The sequence below is a fragment of the Brachyistius frenatus genome, unplaced genomic scaffold (genome assembly GCF_029030835.1).
Source record: "Brachyistius frenatus isolate BFR_SWC_R1_liver_20210118 unplaced genomic scaffold, ASM2903083v1 Contig_9, whole genome shotgun sequence".
NCBI lineage: Eukaryota > Metazoa > Chordata > Actinopteri > Embiotocidae > Brachyistius > Brachyistius frenatus.
This window is the reverse complement of record NW_027210608.1, coordinates 1,104,711-1,125,345: the sequence shown is the minus strand read 5'-3', so window position 1 is coordinate 1,125,345 and position 20,635 is coordinate 1,104,711. Positions and strand designations below refer to the sequence as shown.

At 41.8% G+C, this 20,635-nt stretch overlaps 1 protein-coding gene across 1 annotated transcript in view; it reads right to left on the bottom strand.

The window, feature by feature from the left end:
• itfg1 (integrin alpha FG-GAP repeat containing 1) overlaps positions 1 to 20,635 on the bottom strand; it is a 155,991-nt gene that overhangs the window by 49,519 nt on the left and 85,837 nt on the right. The window contains exons 11-12 of the mRNA XM_069690287.1: positions 11,982 to 12,132; positions 10,917 to 11,025 (exon numbers count right to left, since the gene is read on the bottom strand). Of these exons, the coding sequence (XP_069546388.1) occupies positions 10,917 to 11,025; positions 11,982 to 12,132 (260 nt within the window). The remainder of the gene's footprint in view (positions 1 to 10,916; positions 11,026 to 11,981; positions 12,133 to 20,635) is intronic.

Sequence of the window (20,635 nt, the reverse complement as noted above, 5' to 3'; positions counted from 1 at the left end):
TCACACCTACAAACCCACAAACTTTCGCTGGGTTTAGTATCGCCTGGCAGGGTTCGGAGAGCTGTCAGTAAACACAGAGCAAAATTAATTTGCAGCCAATTGGATTAGCCTTCAGCATCATAAATCAAACATGGTGCCTGAGTCTAATTTAAAATTAGGTGCTGCTTGTTGTTCTCATCATATTAACCACTACCCGTAATGTGCTAATTGGTCTGTCTTCCAGCTACCTCAACTCCCAGTGGGTTTGGTCCAAGCTAATGAAATTGAACTTGATAAAACCTGGAATTGATTTCTGCCAGTTTCACTGAGGAGATATCGCAGTGGTTTCTGTGCTGCTGCTGCTGCTGCTGGTCAGGTGGGCGATGAAGGTGAATGAAGAGACATTATGTAAGGCCAACTGAACAGGATATTAGAGTACCATCATCCAAAATGTACCACCCACTGATGGCTTAGCTCACGTGACAAATAGTGGAAAAAAAATCTTGAGTATCGAGTAAAGGCATCAATCAATCACATTGATCATTACTCCTAATGACCATGTTGATTGTTTGTCTCTTGAAACTCAATGTAACATGGCAAAAAGGCAAAACAATTAAAAAGACAATCATCTCAAGAACACGTTTATGAAGTTTACTTTTACATGTAGTAAAGTTAGTGGTAAATAAGGCAACAGGACACTGTTTACCAACATGAGGACATCTTTCCAAAGGCACGGTGGAGGGAGCGTCATGATAAGGAATTACTCTGCACATACTTTATCTTCAGTAATTAGTTTGGTGATGCAACAGGATAATGACCCAAGACGGTGAAGTAAATGTACTATATAAATAGTTTGAAGCATAGCAAAGATCAAAGAGCTGTAAAATTACCTCAAGAAAGCTCTTTTAATAATGTCACTGTGACTATGTTTAAAAGAGAAATAACAGATTGCACCTGTCGATGTATTACCTTGAGTGCATTGTGTCCGTGTACACTTGTGATTTAAATAAAGATCACAACACATTTTATGACCAATTAATGCAGAAAACCCCTTAATTCTCGTAAGGTTTACGCATGTTTTTACGCCCCCTGGTTGAATTTCGGCTTCCTGTGGGTGACAAATAACACTATGACTGTACTGTGTGGTAAACTGTATTGTCTGACTGCTTGTTGTCCCATTTGCTGGCAGAGCGATTACGGCTTCAACTGGCGACATAAGCTGGTACAGGATGCTATTTTGATAAACATGGGAGCGAACGCTCCCACTCAGCCATCTTTGTGTGCTGCAGCAAACAGAGCAAAAGTATTCACACCGATCTGAATGCACAGCCTCCGGTCATATCCTCCTCCGGACGAACGACAGAGCTCCACTGAAAGACTTCATGGAAATCTCCTCGTTCTCGTTTGAATGAAACGAAAAGGGAATAAAAGACAGCACGGAGTGACAGGTTGAGAGGAGGCAGGAGGACAGGAAACAAGACATTTGCAGGGGAGACGCAAGAGACGAGCAGTGAGTCGGCGAGGGCGGGAAGAGAGGTGAGACGACGACAGAAAACAGGCTGGAGGAGGTTGGAGGGGAGGAAATGAAAGAGGCAAGAATGTGGGAAAGACGGGGGCACGAGAGAGGAGAAGAGGAAATGTGGTCGAGAGGAGAGAAGAGGGCTGGATTTGATACAGGAGGCGAAACGATGAAAGGGGATGTGAGGAGAGAAGAAGGGTGTATGTTGGCCTGAGAAAAGCTCCCAGATGTTTCTCAATGCAGCTAATCTGCATCCTAATAAGTACGCAGGAAACTAATCAACTCATACAGTTCTGCCTGTCAGTCTCTCTCTTCATCTCGTTCACACACACACACACACACACACACACACACACACACACACACACACACACACACACACACACACACACACACACACACACACACACACACACACACACACACACACACACACACACACACACACACAGATATACCCCCCCACCCTCCATCCTTCCCCTCATTTTATCCTTCTTTCTAATTTTGGAGTTCATGATTTCTCCCATCTCCTCCCTCCTCAGCAGTAATCTTCCATCCATCTGTCCACCCAGCAACCACTGTGTGGATCTATTGTTTCTTACAGCTTGAAGTGGATCCGCTTTGCCATGTGTGTACTGTATGTACCCAGAACAGTTCATATTGATATTGAGGTCCCGGGTGACTCAAATTCACGCTCAGAAAAGAAAGTCAGAAATATAGATGTATCCTACACTTGCCATTTTCACATTATTTCAAAAATATATTTTTTTTGTATTCAGAGGTGTGTTGCTCCTCAAAATGTATACAATATTTTTTTGTATGCAATAATAGGAAAACTGGTGAAAATGGATTTTTGCTCGCACTCCATGATGAATACCCAAAAAAGACACGAAGACACTGATGAATTATTGAGCAGCCAGAAGAGAAACAATACATACTTCTGTTTTTCCTTCACAATTCACAATTCACACTCAGTGTCTCACTAAAAAAAAGAGATGTTTTACCTGCAATGACTATGATGCCACATGTGATAACAGCAAATAGTGAGTCTGCTATGGGTAGTATACATATTGACACTCTTGAGATACGAAGAAATAAAGCACGACCTGCAGTGATCTGATTCAAATTAAAATAATTTGGACCTGGTCTGACACAGTTTGTCCTTTTGATTGGCTGCAGAGGGTAAAAAGCCGGGCCTCACTCTTATGAACCTGTCAGACCAGAATGTGCGATATTTCAGTTTGGACCCTTGTGGCTTTCGTAACTCCAAACATCAGCCACTCTAACACCAGGCCCTTCACATTAATTTAAATACTAGAGATGGACAAGGTTTTTCGAATATTCGAATAGTCATTAAAATATTAAAAAAAAATCGATTAGTACGTGCAACTATTCTTGCAAGAAGAACATGTTGCTACCAGGCTCCGGAGCTCTGCAGGTAAAACTGTGTCACTAAGAGTGCAAACAAGAGAAACACGCAAAGACAACGACAGCCGTCAAAAAGATCGGTGTTGGAACTCGGACGGCATTCGTTGAGCCGAAGATAAAGGCGCAAGTAAGTTCTTCCTCTTTGTGTGTGTGTGTGTGTGTGTGTGTGTGTGTGTGTGTGTGTGTGTGTGTGTGTGTGTGTGTGTGTGTGTGTGTGTGTGTGTGTGTGTGTGTGTGTGTGTGTGTGTGTTGCGCGGCATGGACTGGGGGGCGGGGGGGGGGGGGGTCATGAGTGTCATGGGCCTAACTTGACGAAACACCGGTGAAAGGAGGTGCCCACTCGGTAACGGGGGAGATCCTGCACACTCTCACCGTGTTGCTGAGGGTTTGCTTTTGGTGGTTTCTACCTCTGCGTATGAGCAGAGCATGCATAATGTACGAGTCAGATGACCTTGCAGTGTTATTCTACATTAATACTTTGTGTATTGTAAAACAACTGTCATTATTATAAAAACTAAAGAGAATGTTATCCGCATGTAATCTGAGGACGTGATCAGGACACGCGACTCCATGCAAAGTTTCTATTAGCACTACACTTACCAAGTGAAAAAATGTAATGCAGCTACACGCTCAATATCATTCAATAGAATCTTCCGAGGAGGAGTATAAAAACAAGATAATATCCAGAACAGGACTGATGGGTTTTCTTCTCAGCTTTCAAGGATTTTCACTTTTTTTTTACAGAACGGCATTGCAGCTGCCAAACCTTCCACCGGTCTGCGGCTGCACTCAGAGATCTCCAGCTTGGTCCTAAATAATGAATGCTCCGATGGCAACAGTATTGCACGTCAGGCGCTCAGAAGGAGAAGACGTCAGACCAGAACAGGTTCAGGTCATCTCAGTGTGAATAGCCCAGCGTGGGTCCGGGCCTCTGGCAGGTAGAAAGACCACGCTGCTGTCTGAGATATGAGAGGAACTTGTGATGGATTTATCGTGGAAAGTCTGTGTGCATTATGGGATCTTAGCTTGCACTCACCTGCTGCACACACACACATGTAAGTCAATTCTCCTGTGGGTGTTGTTCAATAACCGGCAGAGGAGGGTTGAAGGATGTCATCTTGAGAAAATGGGATTCCGTCTCAGAGAAAAGAGGACTTGATGAGGTGCTCTTACAAAGACACGCATCTGGCTGACATCGTGTGTCAAGACTGAATATGCAGTTCACACTCTCAGTCTCACTTATTACAGTGTAATGCTGTTAGCTGTGCTACGAGAGACGCAAGAAAAAAAATGGTAAATAAACAATTTACCCTCAGGGGGTTTCGCGGGAGGTGCGAGGCTATTAGCTGCACTTGAGCTCACGTTCACAAGGGAGAAGAGGAACGAAGCGTTGACAGGGTGGAACACTCGACAGATACATTTTTATTTTGGTTGTCTGTCGTCGGCTAGACGTAGTAAAAAATGCAACTCACTGAACTTGTATAAAATATTTACAACCCAAAATGTAATAAGTGAAGTCGAGAAAAGGGGAAGAGGTGGAGGAGGGAGCTGCCAGTGTTTGTATCAACAGGGAGGAAAAATATGAGTTTTGGTGCGGGTGTATCCGTGTCTGCTGTTTGAAGTGCCGCAGCGAGACAAGACGCGGATACCGAGAAGAACAGGAGTGTTTAGAGAGGCGGCACAAAAGGAACTCATGTTACAGTGTTAGGAACGGGGACGTGTCAAGGTCACACACAAACACACACAAAGAGCCTGTCAGGATACGTAAAAATACATGAATACATTTTTGGGGTTTTCTGATATACAAAACAGTCTAATAATTTTACCATCCGACAACATTTTCTACCAAACAAAGTCAGATTCCCAGTTTGTACCACCATTTTGTTGCTGCCTGCAGAGAATCTAGATTACAATGAGCCTCCTGTGGTACACGTGAAGTCACCAGCTGCTTTTTTCCTGCTAGCCACAAGGAGTTTCAGTCACAGAGGGGAAAACATGCAGAGGTTTGTGCCATTTCCCTGCTTTCCCTCTCACTCTAATTACCCACAATCTGTGCAAACCGGCTTCATAAAATGTGGCAAGTCGACAAAATTCTTTTGTGGAAGAACATCAGGAAAAGCAGCAGGATCAGACCGACTAGTAAAGCCTTGATCACTCATTTACACCCAGCAAAATTCAGCTTTAACCCATTTACTGGAATCCTCATGAAAACACTCCACACAAAGATATTTTGGGTAGTTTAAATTGTAAATACTGTTTATGGGTTAAATGAGGTCGTATTTTACCGTTTACATGAGAAGAATCCATATGAACGGCCCCTCGTGGTATTCACCACGTCGGAAGACAAAATATTCTATAAGCCTCGAGTTCACGAGTTGTGTCGTGTTTGCTGACGTTTACCATGGAAGTCAATTTTTGTTGAATGTTAAGTGGCTGTATTGTAATTTTAGTCATGTGGAGTTTGCCTTCATAACTTAGATAATAGTTTACGTCTGAGAAAATGTTGATCTTATCAACGGCCTCATCTTTTCCCTTTGTGCCCTTTGTGACATTAATGAAAGATCCATAATTTATACTGGTTAAAGGCCTCTGGCGACCTCACACACATGCCAGTATACCTGTGCCCGTCTTCAACTTTAGCAGAGGTCTAATTAGTCAGTGATCACTATTGGCAGGAGGTGCTCAGCTGATGTGGTTCTGCTTAGAAAACGGCCGTCAGCTCTTTGAGGTCGTGACTGTTCTTTCCTTTTCCCCATCTGTGGCCACACACAGCTCAAGTCTGAGGTTTTCCAGTAAAATTAAAATGCTTGTGAGATCATCTGGCTTCCAATTTGGATATTTGGCTGGGAAAAGTACTTGTTCGTTATAGCAGGAAGGAAAAGGAAGTCCAAGCAATTATATAGAGTACCCTCATCATTCATTCATTCAACCTTCATCTGAATCTTCAGAAATCATCGAGAGCATGCCCTCATTCAAATGATGTCAAGAGATCAGTCCAAACTTTCTTAGGGGCTGCTACTTTATTCAGAGCTCCTATCATCTGAGCTGACTTCATTCGTTGGCTGGATTTATGCTTTATCTGAGCTGCGTGTGCCACATCCCCTTCTCTTCACACCTTTCCCATGTTGTATAGTCTGTGCCGCCCATCAGTGTAACTTTCCGAACCAGATGATCTGACATTCACACCCTCTACATGGCGTGGTGGGCCAGCCGTGTGGCGGTGAGAGGCATTACACTCCTCTTCCTACCTCTATTTGTGGTATTTTTCACGTGTACAACCCGATGCAACACGATTATGCTCTCTCCAGACAGATCGTCTGAAAATGTCTGCAGTTATCTCTGTTTTTAAAAAGGTATCATGACCCCAAAGGCACAGACCTTAACTTGGTCCTCCTGCTTCATTGAGGCAGCACTGAAACCTGCTGCGGCATCGTCATTTCACTGTGACAGTAAGCAAATGTAAACATATTTCTTCATCTTTGTGCCCACATTTATTCAAACTAACAGGCAGACAACAGTGTCAACATGAGGGTAAACAGGAAAACACAATATTACCCATCATGCCATCATTTCATCCAGAATAACACGCGTAAATATCTTCGATCTCTAGTTAACGTTTACATTTTAGAAGAAACAATGAATTTTTTCTTGATAGTTTTAACATCAGAACGCCGTTAAAGATAAATAGTTTGATGAATACCAAGGAGCTGGGAGTGTAAACTGAATGTGATGAATGAATTAGTCGGGCTGTAAATCAAATCTGGAACTTTGGGACTGGTGGGAATGATCCACCAGCTGTCAATCATGTTTACTAACGAGTTCGCTCGTTAAAGGCAGAGTGTGAGTTGAGATGATCATTCGTCTCCATGGTGACTCACCACTCTGTTTATTAACATCTAAATTAACAATTCCATATTCCATCATCATGGAATCAAATGTCGTTTCTAAATAAAAAATGAAAATATTTGTTGAATCTGGGATGCTACCTTCACATCATGCAGCCAGCAATTTCATCTTGACGTCTGGTCCATTTAAAAAATGAACATTAATTACCAACAGCAGATTAAATGTGCTGATGCCAGCCAGATAAATTAATAGTTGCTGGATGATTATACCCCTTTAACAGCCTTTTAATGACAAAACAGGAAATCAGAACAACGATTAGATGGTGAGGTCTATACAGACTTCTACTGGGCCTCTGGGAGCCACCTGCACCGACGCTAGGACCCTCCAACAGGGACGCATCTTAGCTCTACACCTTGTACACTGGACAAGGTGATGTCCGCTTTATCTCCTGTGAAGATATCTAACCGGCATGAAACTACAGGTGCTCCTCATGGAAAAGGATGAGAAGGATGTCAGTTTTAATCCAACTAAACCTCATCTAACTCAATAGGAACAATTCCTGTTATTACAAGTATTGTAGCAGCATCATTCAGAGTTCACCAGGCCTCTCTCACCCCCGTGTCTAGGGAATACAGCAGTGTATCATGCATGTGGCGGAGAGAGAAGTCAGCTGTTTGCTGCCTCATGTCAAAGATGAGCACTGGACCACCCGCTGTCTGACATCCCAGTGAACATGATGGTGGCACCCAACATGTACACAAGCACAATCCTGGACTTGCTAAATGCTACTGAAATCCATCCATTCACTGTACCCGCTTTTTCCTGAACAGGATCACGGAGGACACTTTAGGTGAAGGTGTGATTCACCCTGAATAGTTCACCACTACATCACAAGGCCTACATGCTTCCAAAGGCATCTACTGTACCAATCTTCTTCCTTGCCACTTTAGATTTAGCTTCATATCAAATATGACTTTGCTATTCTGTCAGATTATTTTACTCATTAGTTTTTTCATATGAATCAATAGCTGCAGTTTTATGTACAGTTTTATTTCCTTCTGATTTGGATCAGCAGCTTACATGGGATGTGATCTGATACGGTCTGGTGTTTACATTTAATCGGAACAGCTGTGTGACAAAAGTGATGAATCCATCATGTCTTTCAATTTTTTTTTTTCCACTCATACTCTGTGAAGACCTGCCCCTCGTCTGCCTCTGATTGGCTCTGATCCTGATGTTCATATTATTCCTTTCTCACTAACCAAAGAAAAAAGGCAAAGAGTTCTGGCCAATCACAGCCAGAGAAGGGCGGGTCTTTGCAAAAGACAGCGCTGTTTTTGTCATCATTGTGTTGCTCTTAATCAAGAATCACCTTATTAACAATGCTAGGTGTCCAATAAGAGTTGTGCAGACAGAACGCAGCCAGGAAGTAAACCATTTTATCTTTTACATGGTACAATTTTTTCATTTGAAATGCACATGTTGAAAATAACATGGTTTGACCCTGTTTATTCTGACTGAGGTGTTTATATGGAGCATGTTTATCTGTTTTAACTATAAAACTATTTTTAATCTGAATATTTAGCTCCATGTAAACGTGGCTACTGTCAGTCCCATATTGAATTCTGTTCAATCCGCTCATTACTGTGAATGTGAAGAACTTTAAGTATTTGCTCCTGACACAAATAATTTGCTTGAGTGCAATGATTCTTCAGATGTCTCCCGTGTTAACAGTATGATGCTTACATTTTTTTTTTTTTATCAGAGTCTGGAATAAATCGAGAGCATCACTGCTATACAGTGCTGTGTAATCAGCTCAGTATAATAACTATGTAATGCCTGGCAGAGGATACTGATGCTGGTCCACAATGTAAGTATGTTATTAAGTGAAGGCACTACAGTGTGTTTCTCGTGTGTGGTTCTGAAAGCAGAGGAGCAAACGTAGCCCCTCCCTTCCCCAAAAGACAAAACAGAAACTGTTCACCAACCCTGCTGAAACAGAGAGGGATGAACAACGCTCCTCTTCCCACTAATGAGCGCAGCAGAGTGACAGATTCAATTGTGTAAAGGCCCAAGCCTAGAGTGGAACTATTTTTGCTTTCCTCAAATGTCACTCGGTACTAATGCTGTACCAACATTTTGACTTCAAAGGAACACGTCTTGATTCTTACTCAAACGCTGTTGAGATAAAAAAAAAAAAAAAATGAAAGAAATAAAGTCTATTAACTGACAAAAAAAAGGCAGCAAGCCAAAAATATATAAAACTATTTCTATGAGTCGAGAGCAGATATTGAAGCTGTAGTCGCACGCAGTCAGACATCATTTGAGCAAAACAGGTTTAAAGTGTGAATGAAATCCAGCTTATTGCACAAACGATGTGTGCTACTTCTTCAGATTTAGTGAACATTTAGTTGTCTTTGTTGCATGACAGAACAAAGGTTATTTTCAGGCATTTGTGACACCTTTGGAAGGCAGCCAAAAGTGGGAAGTGAGAGGTTACATGGGGAGAGAGATAACAGTGTCAGACTGGCTTTCAAACCCAGCCTGTCATGGCTGCACAGTGTTCTTAGTGGTAAAACTGTGAATCCATATAAAGTAGTTTCACATTGGGTTCATAACTTTACCATGAAGTAAGTTTTTGTACTGAGAAATCCATACCGGTTCAATGCAAGTCACAAATTCTGGACCAGAAGTTGAAAACTAAACAATTAAACCAAAAAATAACCAGCTTGGTTGTAAACAGAAATATCTGGTGTAATACAGGGTTAGCACTTTAAGTCAAATGTCAAATCCTCAGACCTTCACTGACTAAAAAGTTAAACTCCCATGACCAATAATGAACAGAAAAAGAGTTCACCTTTGACTGATCAGACAAACTATTATATTTCAAGTAATTTGTGAGTTTTATTTTATATTTTCAGTAAAAAAAAAAAGTCCAATATTTTAACTGCTTAAACAATATATTCAGAAAAATGTTTCTTCTTAAATGGGAACAAAACTAATGAACTGCCTCCACCTAAAACTTCTCTGAGCTGCAGCGGAGCAGCGATGGGGGCAGCACGTTTCTCACTGTTGGAATGGCTGCAAAGGGCTCCCTGTCCCATATTTTTAATAGGTCAATAGTAGTTTTTCAAACTTTACATCCGACTTCTCTGTTGTCTACTCAACCAATCTGGGAAATCATCAATTTGTAGCTAAAGCTGTTAAAACCTTTATTTTCCTGGCATGTTTGCCATTGTTAGCAGCTCCAGGAAAAAGCAAATCCTGACTGATGTCATTATTGATGAGCAGAAGGGGGTAAAATCACTCAGGAAACAAGTTAAATGACACTACATAGAAAAATACTACTTGGAAAGTATTACATTTTGATTTAATGGCGAATACATTTTAAACATGCTACAAACAAACTCCATGATATTGGCTCAAAAAACAATCAAATCTCCTGACTTTCCATGTCTGGAATAGACTTTTTATAAATCCATGACCAGTGGGAACCCTGACAATATCCGGGTCACAATGAAACTAGAGCTACCATATGAGGGAATCTTCCTGTGCTCTTTCCAGCAGGTAAAACCTGATCACTTTCAAAGAAAGAAAAATAGCAAATTTCTCTACTTGCACTCTTGTCATCAATTGCACCAACTACACTGGGAGGACTGCGCCTCACAATTCAGTATTTATGTTCTTGTAAAAAGTGACATGTAGAGGCTTATTCCAGAGAAACAAATCTGCGATTCGGTTTGAAATGGCCTTTTGGGGGAAGGTGCTTTTCCTGCAGCAGTTTTGTGCTGGCAGTGGCCATTTTAATTTAAGCTGGAATTGAACAAAAAGCTCGGACGAGTTCCTCGTTTTACCACCAACTGAGCAGCTCCAGGCTAACAAAAAAAACAAAAAACAAAAAAAAGATATGACGGCTAACAGTCATGGCCATCTGCTTTCTAGGTTGGGGAAAAGACTTGCTTGTGTTCGATGATTCTAATTGGTCTATGAGGGGCTGTTTGAGTGAAACCAGAAAATGTAATATTCACATTTGGGTTGTGTAGATAATGTTGTGAGGACAGCTTGTTGGAGCTTCTTTCATGTTGCCCCTTCGATAAACTGGTTCCGACATGCAGGGGGATGAGGGAGGGACAGAGTCACTTACCCATCACTTTAACAAAGTAGGCATCGGCTTCGAAATTGTTCTTCAAAGCGTGGATGATCAAGTCGTGTCTACCCTCTGCCTGGCTCAGAACCAGCATGTCTAATATACCCTGTAAATGAAGACAGACACAGATAAGGGACGATGAGGAGCATGCTATGTGCGCCTTCTGATGTACATTTTTATCCCTCTCACACACTGCATGTCTGATCAAGCATTATCGAATCATCACTCTCTCTCCCTTTTATGAATTCTCTCTCAAAGGGGGAGCGAGCGAGCAGCGAGGAGAGGGAGAGTTGAATTCAATAGACAGGCCACATTAGCAGTAGTAATTAATTCAGATAAGACCAGCAAATTCAGTAGATTGCAATATGACTTCTGTGCTATATGTAGGCCCTCATTGTAGTGAGTGCAGGAAACAGAGCCTATACAACACAATAGGAAGGGTTTTAACAAAGTATGTTGTGCATGTAAGAGACAGTGTGTGTGTGTTTTCTACTGTACCACTGCAAGGCTGTTATCAGGCAGAAAAGACTGGCAGTGTGTAACAATGACAGAAACTATGAGGAGTGTAAATCAACAGCAGCAGAGCAAACAAAGAAAAATAAAGTGCCCTGACTTGTGAGGGAAATTGCTGACAAATATGGAGAAAAGTTTGCAACTTTATGTGCTTTTAACTGATAACAAACTGAACAAATTTATGCTTTCTCAGTCCAAATCCGGAATATTACTTGCGAGTATGAAAGAAAAACTATTAATGTAAATCATTTTGTGGACGTCAGTGTCGGAAAAAAAGCTTAATCCACTTTTCTGCATTAGAGAAATCAAATTTTCCTGTTTGCTCTGAGATTTATTCATTTTTCTTATCCGTTTGGCTTGCGGTTCTCTAATATTGCATAAATTTCTCACAGTGATGTCAGTTTATTGGCATTTGTGCGATAAAGGTGGCAGACATTTGGAGGAGAGGAACACGATGTGAAAGGGGGGTGAGATGGGAGGAAACGTGGTGGGAGAAAGGTGTTCATGTGACTGTCCATGACAAAACCAAATATCAACACAACTACTCACATCCTCGTAGATGTCAAAGAACGTGGCCATGACGGCGTTGTGGATGGCTCCCAGATCTGATTGGTCCCAGTGGATGTGGAACATCCGTCCAACACTGCGGCAGCTGGGGCTGTTACAGGGCACGTTCTCCAGCAGGAAGGCCTGCTGACCGCTGCGAGGCACACAGACAGAACACGCATGTTAGCATTTGCATCTTAGATGGTGACAGCGAGGCCGGATGCTCTCTCATGCACAACGGGAAATATGTCCAGTTTGTTAGCCGAGTCATACCTGTGGACAATTTATGAGCTGAATCAGAAGTAATTACAATTACTAATCAAATTCAAAGCAACCTGGAGTCATGCCAGAGCATCTAATCCACCCAACAGTCGTCTAGAGAATAGCGTGTTTGTGTAACATTATGCCTCACCCAAGCATGAAGAGTAAGATGCCGTAGATTTAGGCACCAAAACTTCTTGGTTAGGATTAGGCAAAGATCGTGTATCGGGTTTAAGTCGAGCAGCAGCAAACCCTGACGTCACCAGATAGCCTGTGAATGGCTGTTCTGAAGCTTTGAGTTTGTTGTTTTGGCCGTCGGCATTTTGTTAATTTGAGAGCCAGTGAGTGACCGTATTTGGACGAGCTGGCAAAGACTGAGTGGTGAATCTGACTCGATCTGCTCGGCAACCCGACGACACCACACCCGCCGTGCTATAGCGTAAACCTGACAGCCCCACAGGCCTGTCAATCAAACAGACACTCGACCAAACATATCGCTTTTTGAGGCCCGAAGATATAATTAATGATGAGATTCTTTTCAGATGGACTGCCAGAAAACTAATAATGAGAAGTGACTTTAGCGAATGGCCCCAGAATGATGTGTGGAAAAAAAAAAGATTGACATAGTATTTCATGAGAGATGTTGAATGGGAGTCTATGGCTCCAGAGCCTTTTAGTGACAACCTTCAGGGGCCCTTGGTGGTGTTGCAGTTTAAGGCACTTCTGCATTGGCCTAGTTTTTCAGACCCGGAAGCTATGTCCACTTTTACATACTGTGTCTATGGTTTAAATAAGTAATTTTACCCAAGTGACATTACAAACATCACATAAGTGATCCTGGTCCCTGCAACTCCCCCCTCTAACCCCAACTTCCTCCTTCTTTCATCTGCACACACTAGTCTGAGCTGTACATTTATCTGTTAAGTCTGCTCTAGTGTTTTGTTCTTATATCACAATGATACATGTACATACATGTAGACATGATACATGTTTGAAATCACTTGGAGTATCACGTGTGGAAGTCAACCACCAAATGACATTTGTTGTATTTCACTGCAAACTGCTTTGAACTAGAAAATAAGCCACCATCTTTAAAATCAGTTTCATAACTTTATAACATTGGCTGGTGGAGGCACATGGCCACCCACCTCTGAGCATGCTTCTGTTTTCTTCCTGGTAAGAGAGACTTTTTTCCTCCCAGCTATTACTCACGTAGGAATTGTGGAATTATTTGTTACTTGTGATTTGACGGTATATAAACAAAACTGAATTATATTGTACTCTTATATGGTACTCTTCTACTGCCTGCACCTATAATTCACTCATATACCGAAGCAATGGCTTCACTGAAATAATAGATGTGAGGTAGTTTTGCCGCCATAAATCGGGGGGGTGGTTTCTAGCTTTAACAAAGACTCGGTTACAATCACAAGTCCGAATTCTGCAACATATTTAATTTTAGGGTGGGTTTTCTGTTTTCAAAACATGAGCATTAAAGTTTAAGAGCATGAGAGCCACCTCAGGCTGGTGCTCCTGTGATTGTGATCTTACGACCTGCACTGCTCTCTCGCTCTGCTGCACATTCGGTATGTTTACTCCTAATTAGAAAAAAAAAAAATACCTCCCTGAGTTGAGTATTCAATATTTCATCAGTTTCTGCTTAATTGGATAGACATAACTAACTTTTCTTTTCACCGTATTCTACATACATCTGCTGCTGTGACCACACCCCGTATCCAGCCTCTTTCTGCAGACGGTGATTAATTTACTGGAGCTGAAATAAAACCTACCTGTACTTTGTGTGCTCAGTCTTTGTCACCATCTCCCTTTGATTCACCGGGGAGATTGAATTCCCCCTCTTCCTCTACCTTTGTGTCTTTGGAGACAGCTCTGTGTACCTGTTCTTAGATCTCTGTGAGAGTGGTGAGCTAAAAGAAAAAAAAAAAAAAAAAAAGCTGCTTGTCTAAAAATAGAATTATTGTGAAAGGCCTCCCTTTCTCAGGATTTTAAATGGCTGTTTTTCCTCTTTTACTCTACACTGATGCAAGTGTCTAGGGAGAGGAGGTGAAGACAGACCACAAGCTGGGACATCTGTCATATGGAACATTTGAAAAACTTCAAAACTGCGTGAATGCCTTAGTTGTAGTAAAATATTCACCTGTCACAGTTTCAGAAAAGGAGGGATAAAAGGGATAAAAATATTGCAACACATGGAAAGTGATCTTTAATAAAAGGCTGATTGATGTAGAACTGTCATTAATATGATGATGTCATCCACCTTGAAACTGTGTTGGTTTGACAAAATGCAACACTCGTGGAGGATTCAAACTGAAGTGTATGATACATGTCCCGACTATGAAATGTGACAGCACAAGTTATTCTTATTGTGTCATCCATAAAACGGAGGTAGAGCCAGAAACAAACAAACAACAAAATCATGATGAAAACAACAACCTGAGATGAGGCGTCTCTCATAAACCCACATAGTATTTAAAGCATGGGCTCTGTGAGAGCAGTAAACTGAATGTGGTTGTTATCAGGATAATAAATGCTGATGTTACACAACAACTGGCTTCAACCGGGCAATCCAAGTGGTCAAATTGATACTTGAAACGTGTTTGTGAGCCTCTCCGGCGCGCTCAGCTTGGTTTTTAGGAAAAATGGTGCCTAAATGAAGAGAAAGCTAGTGAACTCGCACGGTTGTTATTGTACTGGATAATTGTAACTTTTTTTTTTTTCAAGTATCTAATGCCTGCTTTGTATTTATTATTTTAATAAATACAGTATAAACCACAGTAGAAATTAAACTAATTATGACATTACTGGACTGGTCGGACAAACACTACCGTACTTGCTGTTACTATAGAAGTTGGATTTGGGTTTGTGGCCCAACATCACCCACTTCTAAGAGTGCACAGAGATGAATCAACAGACGTCAAACCTCCAGCAACACTTACAGTCTACAGAACAACTTTAATGTAACAGGTTTCGGCCTACAGCCTTCAACAGGGCCGACATTAAACATATTACAAAAAAAACATGCAGTCTATTCTAGCGTTTTTTGTAATACCACAGCTCAGCATTGGTATGTCATTAGTCTGTCTGGTTAGTGTGTAATAGTGAACAAACGGCAATTAAAAGGCCAATTCATTAGCTGCACCAACCTGAGGGAACCAAATTCCCTTTTTAATTTTGTGACAGTTCAAAGGCTGATTTAAATTTTCCAACAGATAGAAATGTAATACAAGGAATATATACCGTGTTGTATATATTTCAATACTCTGTAATATTGTGGTTATTGTAGAGGCAGCTAAAAGTGATAAACTCTCATTTAGTGTGCAAGTCCTGCACTCCACTGCCAATAAGGACAAGCATCTGTATTTAAAGCACTGCAAAGTGCAGGAATTTAATTAATTCCTTTGGCGGACACACAACGCTTCAGGCACTCGCATTAAAATGGTGTCGGTTGAGATGACATGTACTGGTGTGTGTCGGGATGGATGCGTCTTTGTGTGGTGGGCGGAGGTGAAGGGTGGGGTTGGAGAGAGCTTGTGTGGGATTAACTGACTTTGGCTGTGATTACTTGTATACTAGCTGGAGGTTTGGTTAAAGGTCATTCAATGTAATCTATGAATACTGAGTCTGTGCTGCTCTCTCCTCCCACCTCATTAGACTTGAAGTTAACAGCACAGCATCCGGAGAATGTGATTGGCTGTCACTAAGGACCTGCCGCTGCAACACTGACTGGTCGAGACACTTTGTTACTGGTGAGCACTCATCTGCTCGCCGGCAGATAATCAGGCCTCCGGCAGCACAAATTAGTTGCATCGTTTCAGGGACTGTGTGTGTGTGTGTGTGTGTGTGTGTGTGTGTGTGTGTGTGTGTGTGTGTGTGCGTGCGTGCGTGCGTGCGTGCGTGTGTGTGCGTGTGCGTGCGTGCGTGTGTGTGTGTGGGTGTGTGTGCGTGTGCATGGGTGAAAAGAAATGTAACTATTTCAGGCTGAACTTTAGGAAGCATTTCATTGTTATTCACCAATATGTGTGTGTCCTCTAAAATGTGTGTACTTTAAAAGAAACCTATTTTCAGCACTGCGGGGGTGATGGTGGTGGCGATGAACTCAAGGTCATGATGTGGTACCTCCCCCTCCCCCCACACACACACAGACCCTCCCCCCCACACACACTCATGTGGAGTATAAAAACATCACATTCAAGTTTGTTGATGAGGAAAAATCCATTATGAATTAACACAAGCTTGAATGTTGTGATCATTTAGAAAGTATCATAAAATTAAAAAAAAATTGCAAATGAAAGAAAACTGAAACGCCCACTAAACGTACCACAACTTCTCTTGATTAGATTTCATACAGGACAGTTTAAGCAAAGCTTTTGTCAGACTATGTGTAGCCTGTTCAGGTAAAGCTGGCTGCATGACATTAAAGGTTCAGTATGTAGGATTTATTTATATCCCATTTGTACTGGCAGATTGGCAGCGTTTGGTTTTTCCAGAGGAGAAAAGAGAGAGCCTATTGCATTGTTCGTGGCCACCATAGATTCACTTACACGCTTATAGGGGAGGTTGAGGCGAGGAGGGTTCAGCTGTTTGCAGTCTGCAGCCTCACCATAAGAGGCCACTAAATCCTACACACTGCTCCTTTAACACAAAAACGTTTTCGTGGAAACTCCTTGCCAGCTAAATGGTCTAATTTCTGACTGTAATATAAATGTAAAGTAAATATAAATGCGACAATGAGTCTACAGCCACGCTAGCAGCTTACAAAGAAAATGCTAACGTTTAGCTCGTATAATGTTTAACAAATTCATCATTTTAATTTAGCATGCTAATATTTGCCAGTTAGTACCAAACACAAAGTACACGAGGCTAATGCGAGACTTATTACTTTTACACGTCGATACAGGGGTTGTGAACCATTAAAAATCTAACTGCGACTTTCTGATGGCACTTGCAGAGAAGTTAAAGGATAACCGAAGTCTTTGGGACACATGACATGTCCAATCCATCTCGGGGACACTGAGATTATTCACAGACTGTATGACAACCTGCTGGTGACACTTACAGGAAAGTTCATTAAAAGTGAGAAAATGAGTCAAAATAAAACTGTTTTGTGCACTTCTCTGCACTAATGTGTCTGTGTGTGTGTGTGTGTGTCTTTGGTTGTGTGCCTCGGGACTTATTGCATGAACCCTGAGGCAGCTCTGATGCCTGTGTGTGTGTGTGTGTGTGTGTGTGTGTGTGTGTGTGTGTGTGTGTGTGTGTGTGTGTGCGTGTGTGTCTTAGGTTGTGTGCCTCGGGACTTATTGCATGAACCCTGAGGCAGCTCTGATGTGCGCGCACGTGTGTGTGTGTGTGTGTGTGTGTGTGTGTGTGTGTGTGTGTGTGTGTGTGTGTGTGTGTGCAGGGAATCTTCCCATGTTTCCAGCTTTACCCACCTCCCCTCTAATTGGCCTCCAGAGGGGCAGTCGGCTGGCAGGAGGTTGACCAGCTGATCACGACAATAACCCTCCTCTTCCTCCACCTCAAATGCTCGGAGAGGCCACTGTTACCTGTCCACCTCTACCCTCTCCTCCATCTATTCATCCACTCATCCCTCCACCTCCCCCCTCAGCTCCCCAAGGCTGGACGGCTACAACCTGGCCACCTCCTCCTTGTGCTTTCTTTCCTTTTCTTTGTCATTTCCTCTTGTATTCTCCTCCACCTCTGTCCGCCCATTCACAAGCCTTTGTTCCACATTTTTGCCTTTTCGCTCTGCACCAATCACAACAGCAAGGACTCAGCTAAAATGCTCCCGAGCCATGTGTTATTTTCAACGAGTGTGGTGCGGGGTGCATCTGAAAAGGCTCTTTTCAGTTTTGATGAGGGCAGCAACACAGCAGGAGACTCCTGTCTTCTTTCTTTGACAAAATGACCTATCATCCCTCCCATAACTCTCCCCTCTAGCCTCCCTCTCCACTTCACAAACTGTTTTTTCATGAAAATTCCTTTGAGGCCAGACTTTACTAGTACACGTTTTAATCTGACTTGATTTTTGTCTGTTACTTAAAAATAATGGGAGAAAAAGAACCATAGGATGTACACGGAAATGTTCATGCTCTGGACTGATGTTTACTCATATTTATTTTAGTATAAGAAAACTATTTTCAAATGTTTTCAAAAGAGGATATTTCTTACTGGTTTTTGTTATATTTGTGTCCTAACTGACTACAAACTGTCGTTAGAAATACATGAATGTGTATAAGGTTATTCTTTCACATGTCAATCAGTCTTACTGTCCCTATTTTAGGCTCCAGTCAGTCTGTTAATGATAGTTATTACCAGTAACATCAGTACAAATTACTATAATGGACAAGGAAGAGGTTTTACTTTCTTTCCTCTGATGCATTGGTTCTCAAAGTTTTGTCCATAGCTGTAACAAGACTGTAAAGAATGTGAAATGCCATGAGGCAGCTTTTCTCTTCTGACAAAGAGTGATTTACAAACTGTTTACTGTCAATATTCATAAAGGTCTTAACAGGTAAAACCAGTATACTTCACGGAAAAAGGCCACAACAGAAACATAACTGCATGACTAAATGCGGCTTTTTTTCTTCTAATTTCATGTTGTGTTGTTGTGTGATCAAATATTTATCTTGAATCAAGACACATAAATGATTATGTGATTGTGAATATTCAGTGTTAACAAACCACACATCAAAAAACAAGGCAGGTAAAAACATAATAAGATACTAAATGAGGAAGTTAACCAACTTCACACATAACGGTCCCGAAAAGTACTTGTACTACTAATGCACTGTTACTGTAACACTGAAACTGTTAGGTAATGTCTTCTGCAACTCTGAAGGAGTTTTCCAATGTTTGAGAAAACAACCCTGATCACATCATCACTATGGTAACCCCCAGTTGCAATGACTCAGATGTGGCGAGTCACCAGACTATTGACGGGCTGACAGTGAGAGAGAGTGACAGCGACGTGGGCGAAAGGTGAGTGAAGGGAAGGAGTGGGCATGTCCGCGTGGGTGAAGTGACAGCGAGACAGCGATACGTTGGCAGGGCCCCGAGGCGCTCTGCGGTTCCTCGTTCAGCTAGCCACCGCGGTGATCAACACAGGCGGTGATGAACACACGCGGTGACTCGCGACGACACAATCAAAGTCAAAGTCCATCCTTTGGTAGTGTCACTCCTCTACACGGTCCGCCTGCCATCACTCACTCTTTCATCCTCGCCGTCTCTGCCTGGCTGCCTCTTTGCTCCTCACTTCTGTGGAGTTATAAAGTCAGCCTTCATTTCAACCTTTGTCTTTTTCAGGAGATCACAACAACAACAACCCTCAAACGAGCTTGTTTCACAGTGAAGTAAAACAATATTTTTAATTGAAAAGAAAACTTCATTCCCCTTCCATTAATTTAATGCTAAAAAATAATCCATATGGATTGCTATTCATATTAAGGGTCGATCAGTGTTATTAGTGTTGCCAATAAACACGGCTGGGAAACAGTAAAGCCTTGAATAGTCGAGTAGCTGATTTTGTGGTTAGAAGCATGAGAAACATCAGTGCTAAAGCCGGGATGTGAATATGAAGTCTGTCACAGTGATACGTCAACCCCTGTGGCCTAAACACTGGATTTGTTCACCAGAAAGATGTCCCAAAATGACTGATTGAGCTTCTGATACAGTAGCAGTCAACATGTAAACATTACGCTCAACTAAACACGGGAATTTGAAAGAAGAAAAAAAACAAAACACCACCAACAGATGTGGTTTTAGCTGTGTCGGATTAGGATGGATAATCCTGCTTTTCGCTGGATGGACCAGCTTTTTAGGAATCAAACAAAGAATGCACACTTGGTCACTGATGTCTTCTGGATACGCGTCGCGTGACAGACTTCCACATGATGAAATCTCAATTCTACGTGCTCATAACTTTGGTTTGACTTGAGAATAGCATCTCCAGTTTACTGGCCACCACATTACTCCAAAATCACATGCTTCAACCACTATGTGATGGATTGTCACGGAATTTTGATTTGATTTGAGATATTCAAGATCAAGATATTGATGATCCAGAGACGATTAATTCTCTTGACTTTGTTGATTACCCAACTTTTTACCCGAGCGCGACCATCAACTCGGCATTTGTTTTATCTGACAACTATTGGATTAAATTCTATTAAATGCATTTCACACATCATTGAAAGTTTTAATTATAGAAATAGTTTTCGTGATTTCAGTGAATATTCCATTGATCACAATCATCACTGTCACTGAAATGTTAATTTGTCAGATTCTTTTGTTTAAGAGCAAATACCTGCAAAACAAATGACATTGCCATCAGCCTCAGCTGTACTTAACATTGATAGGACGCTAACTAAAATGGTTAA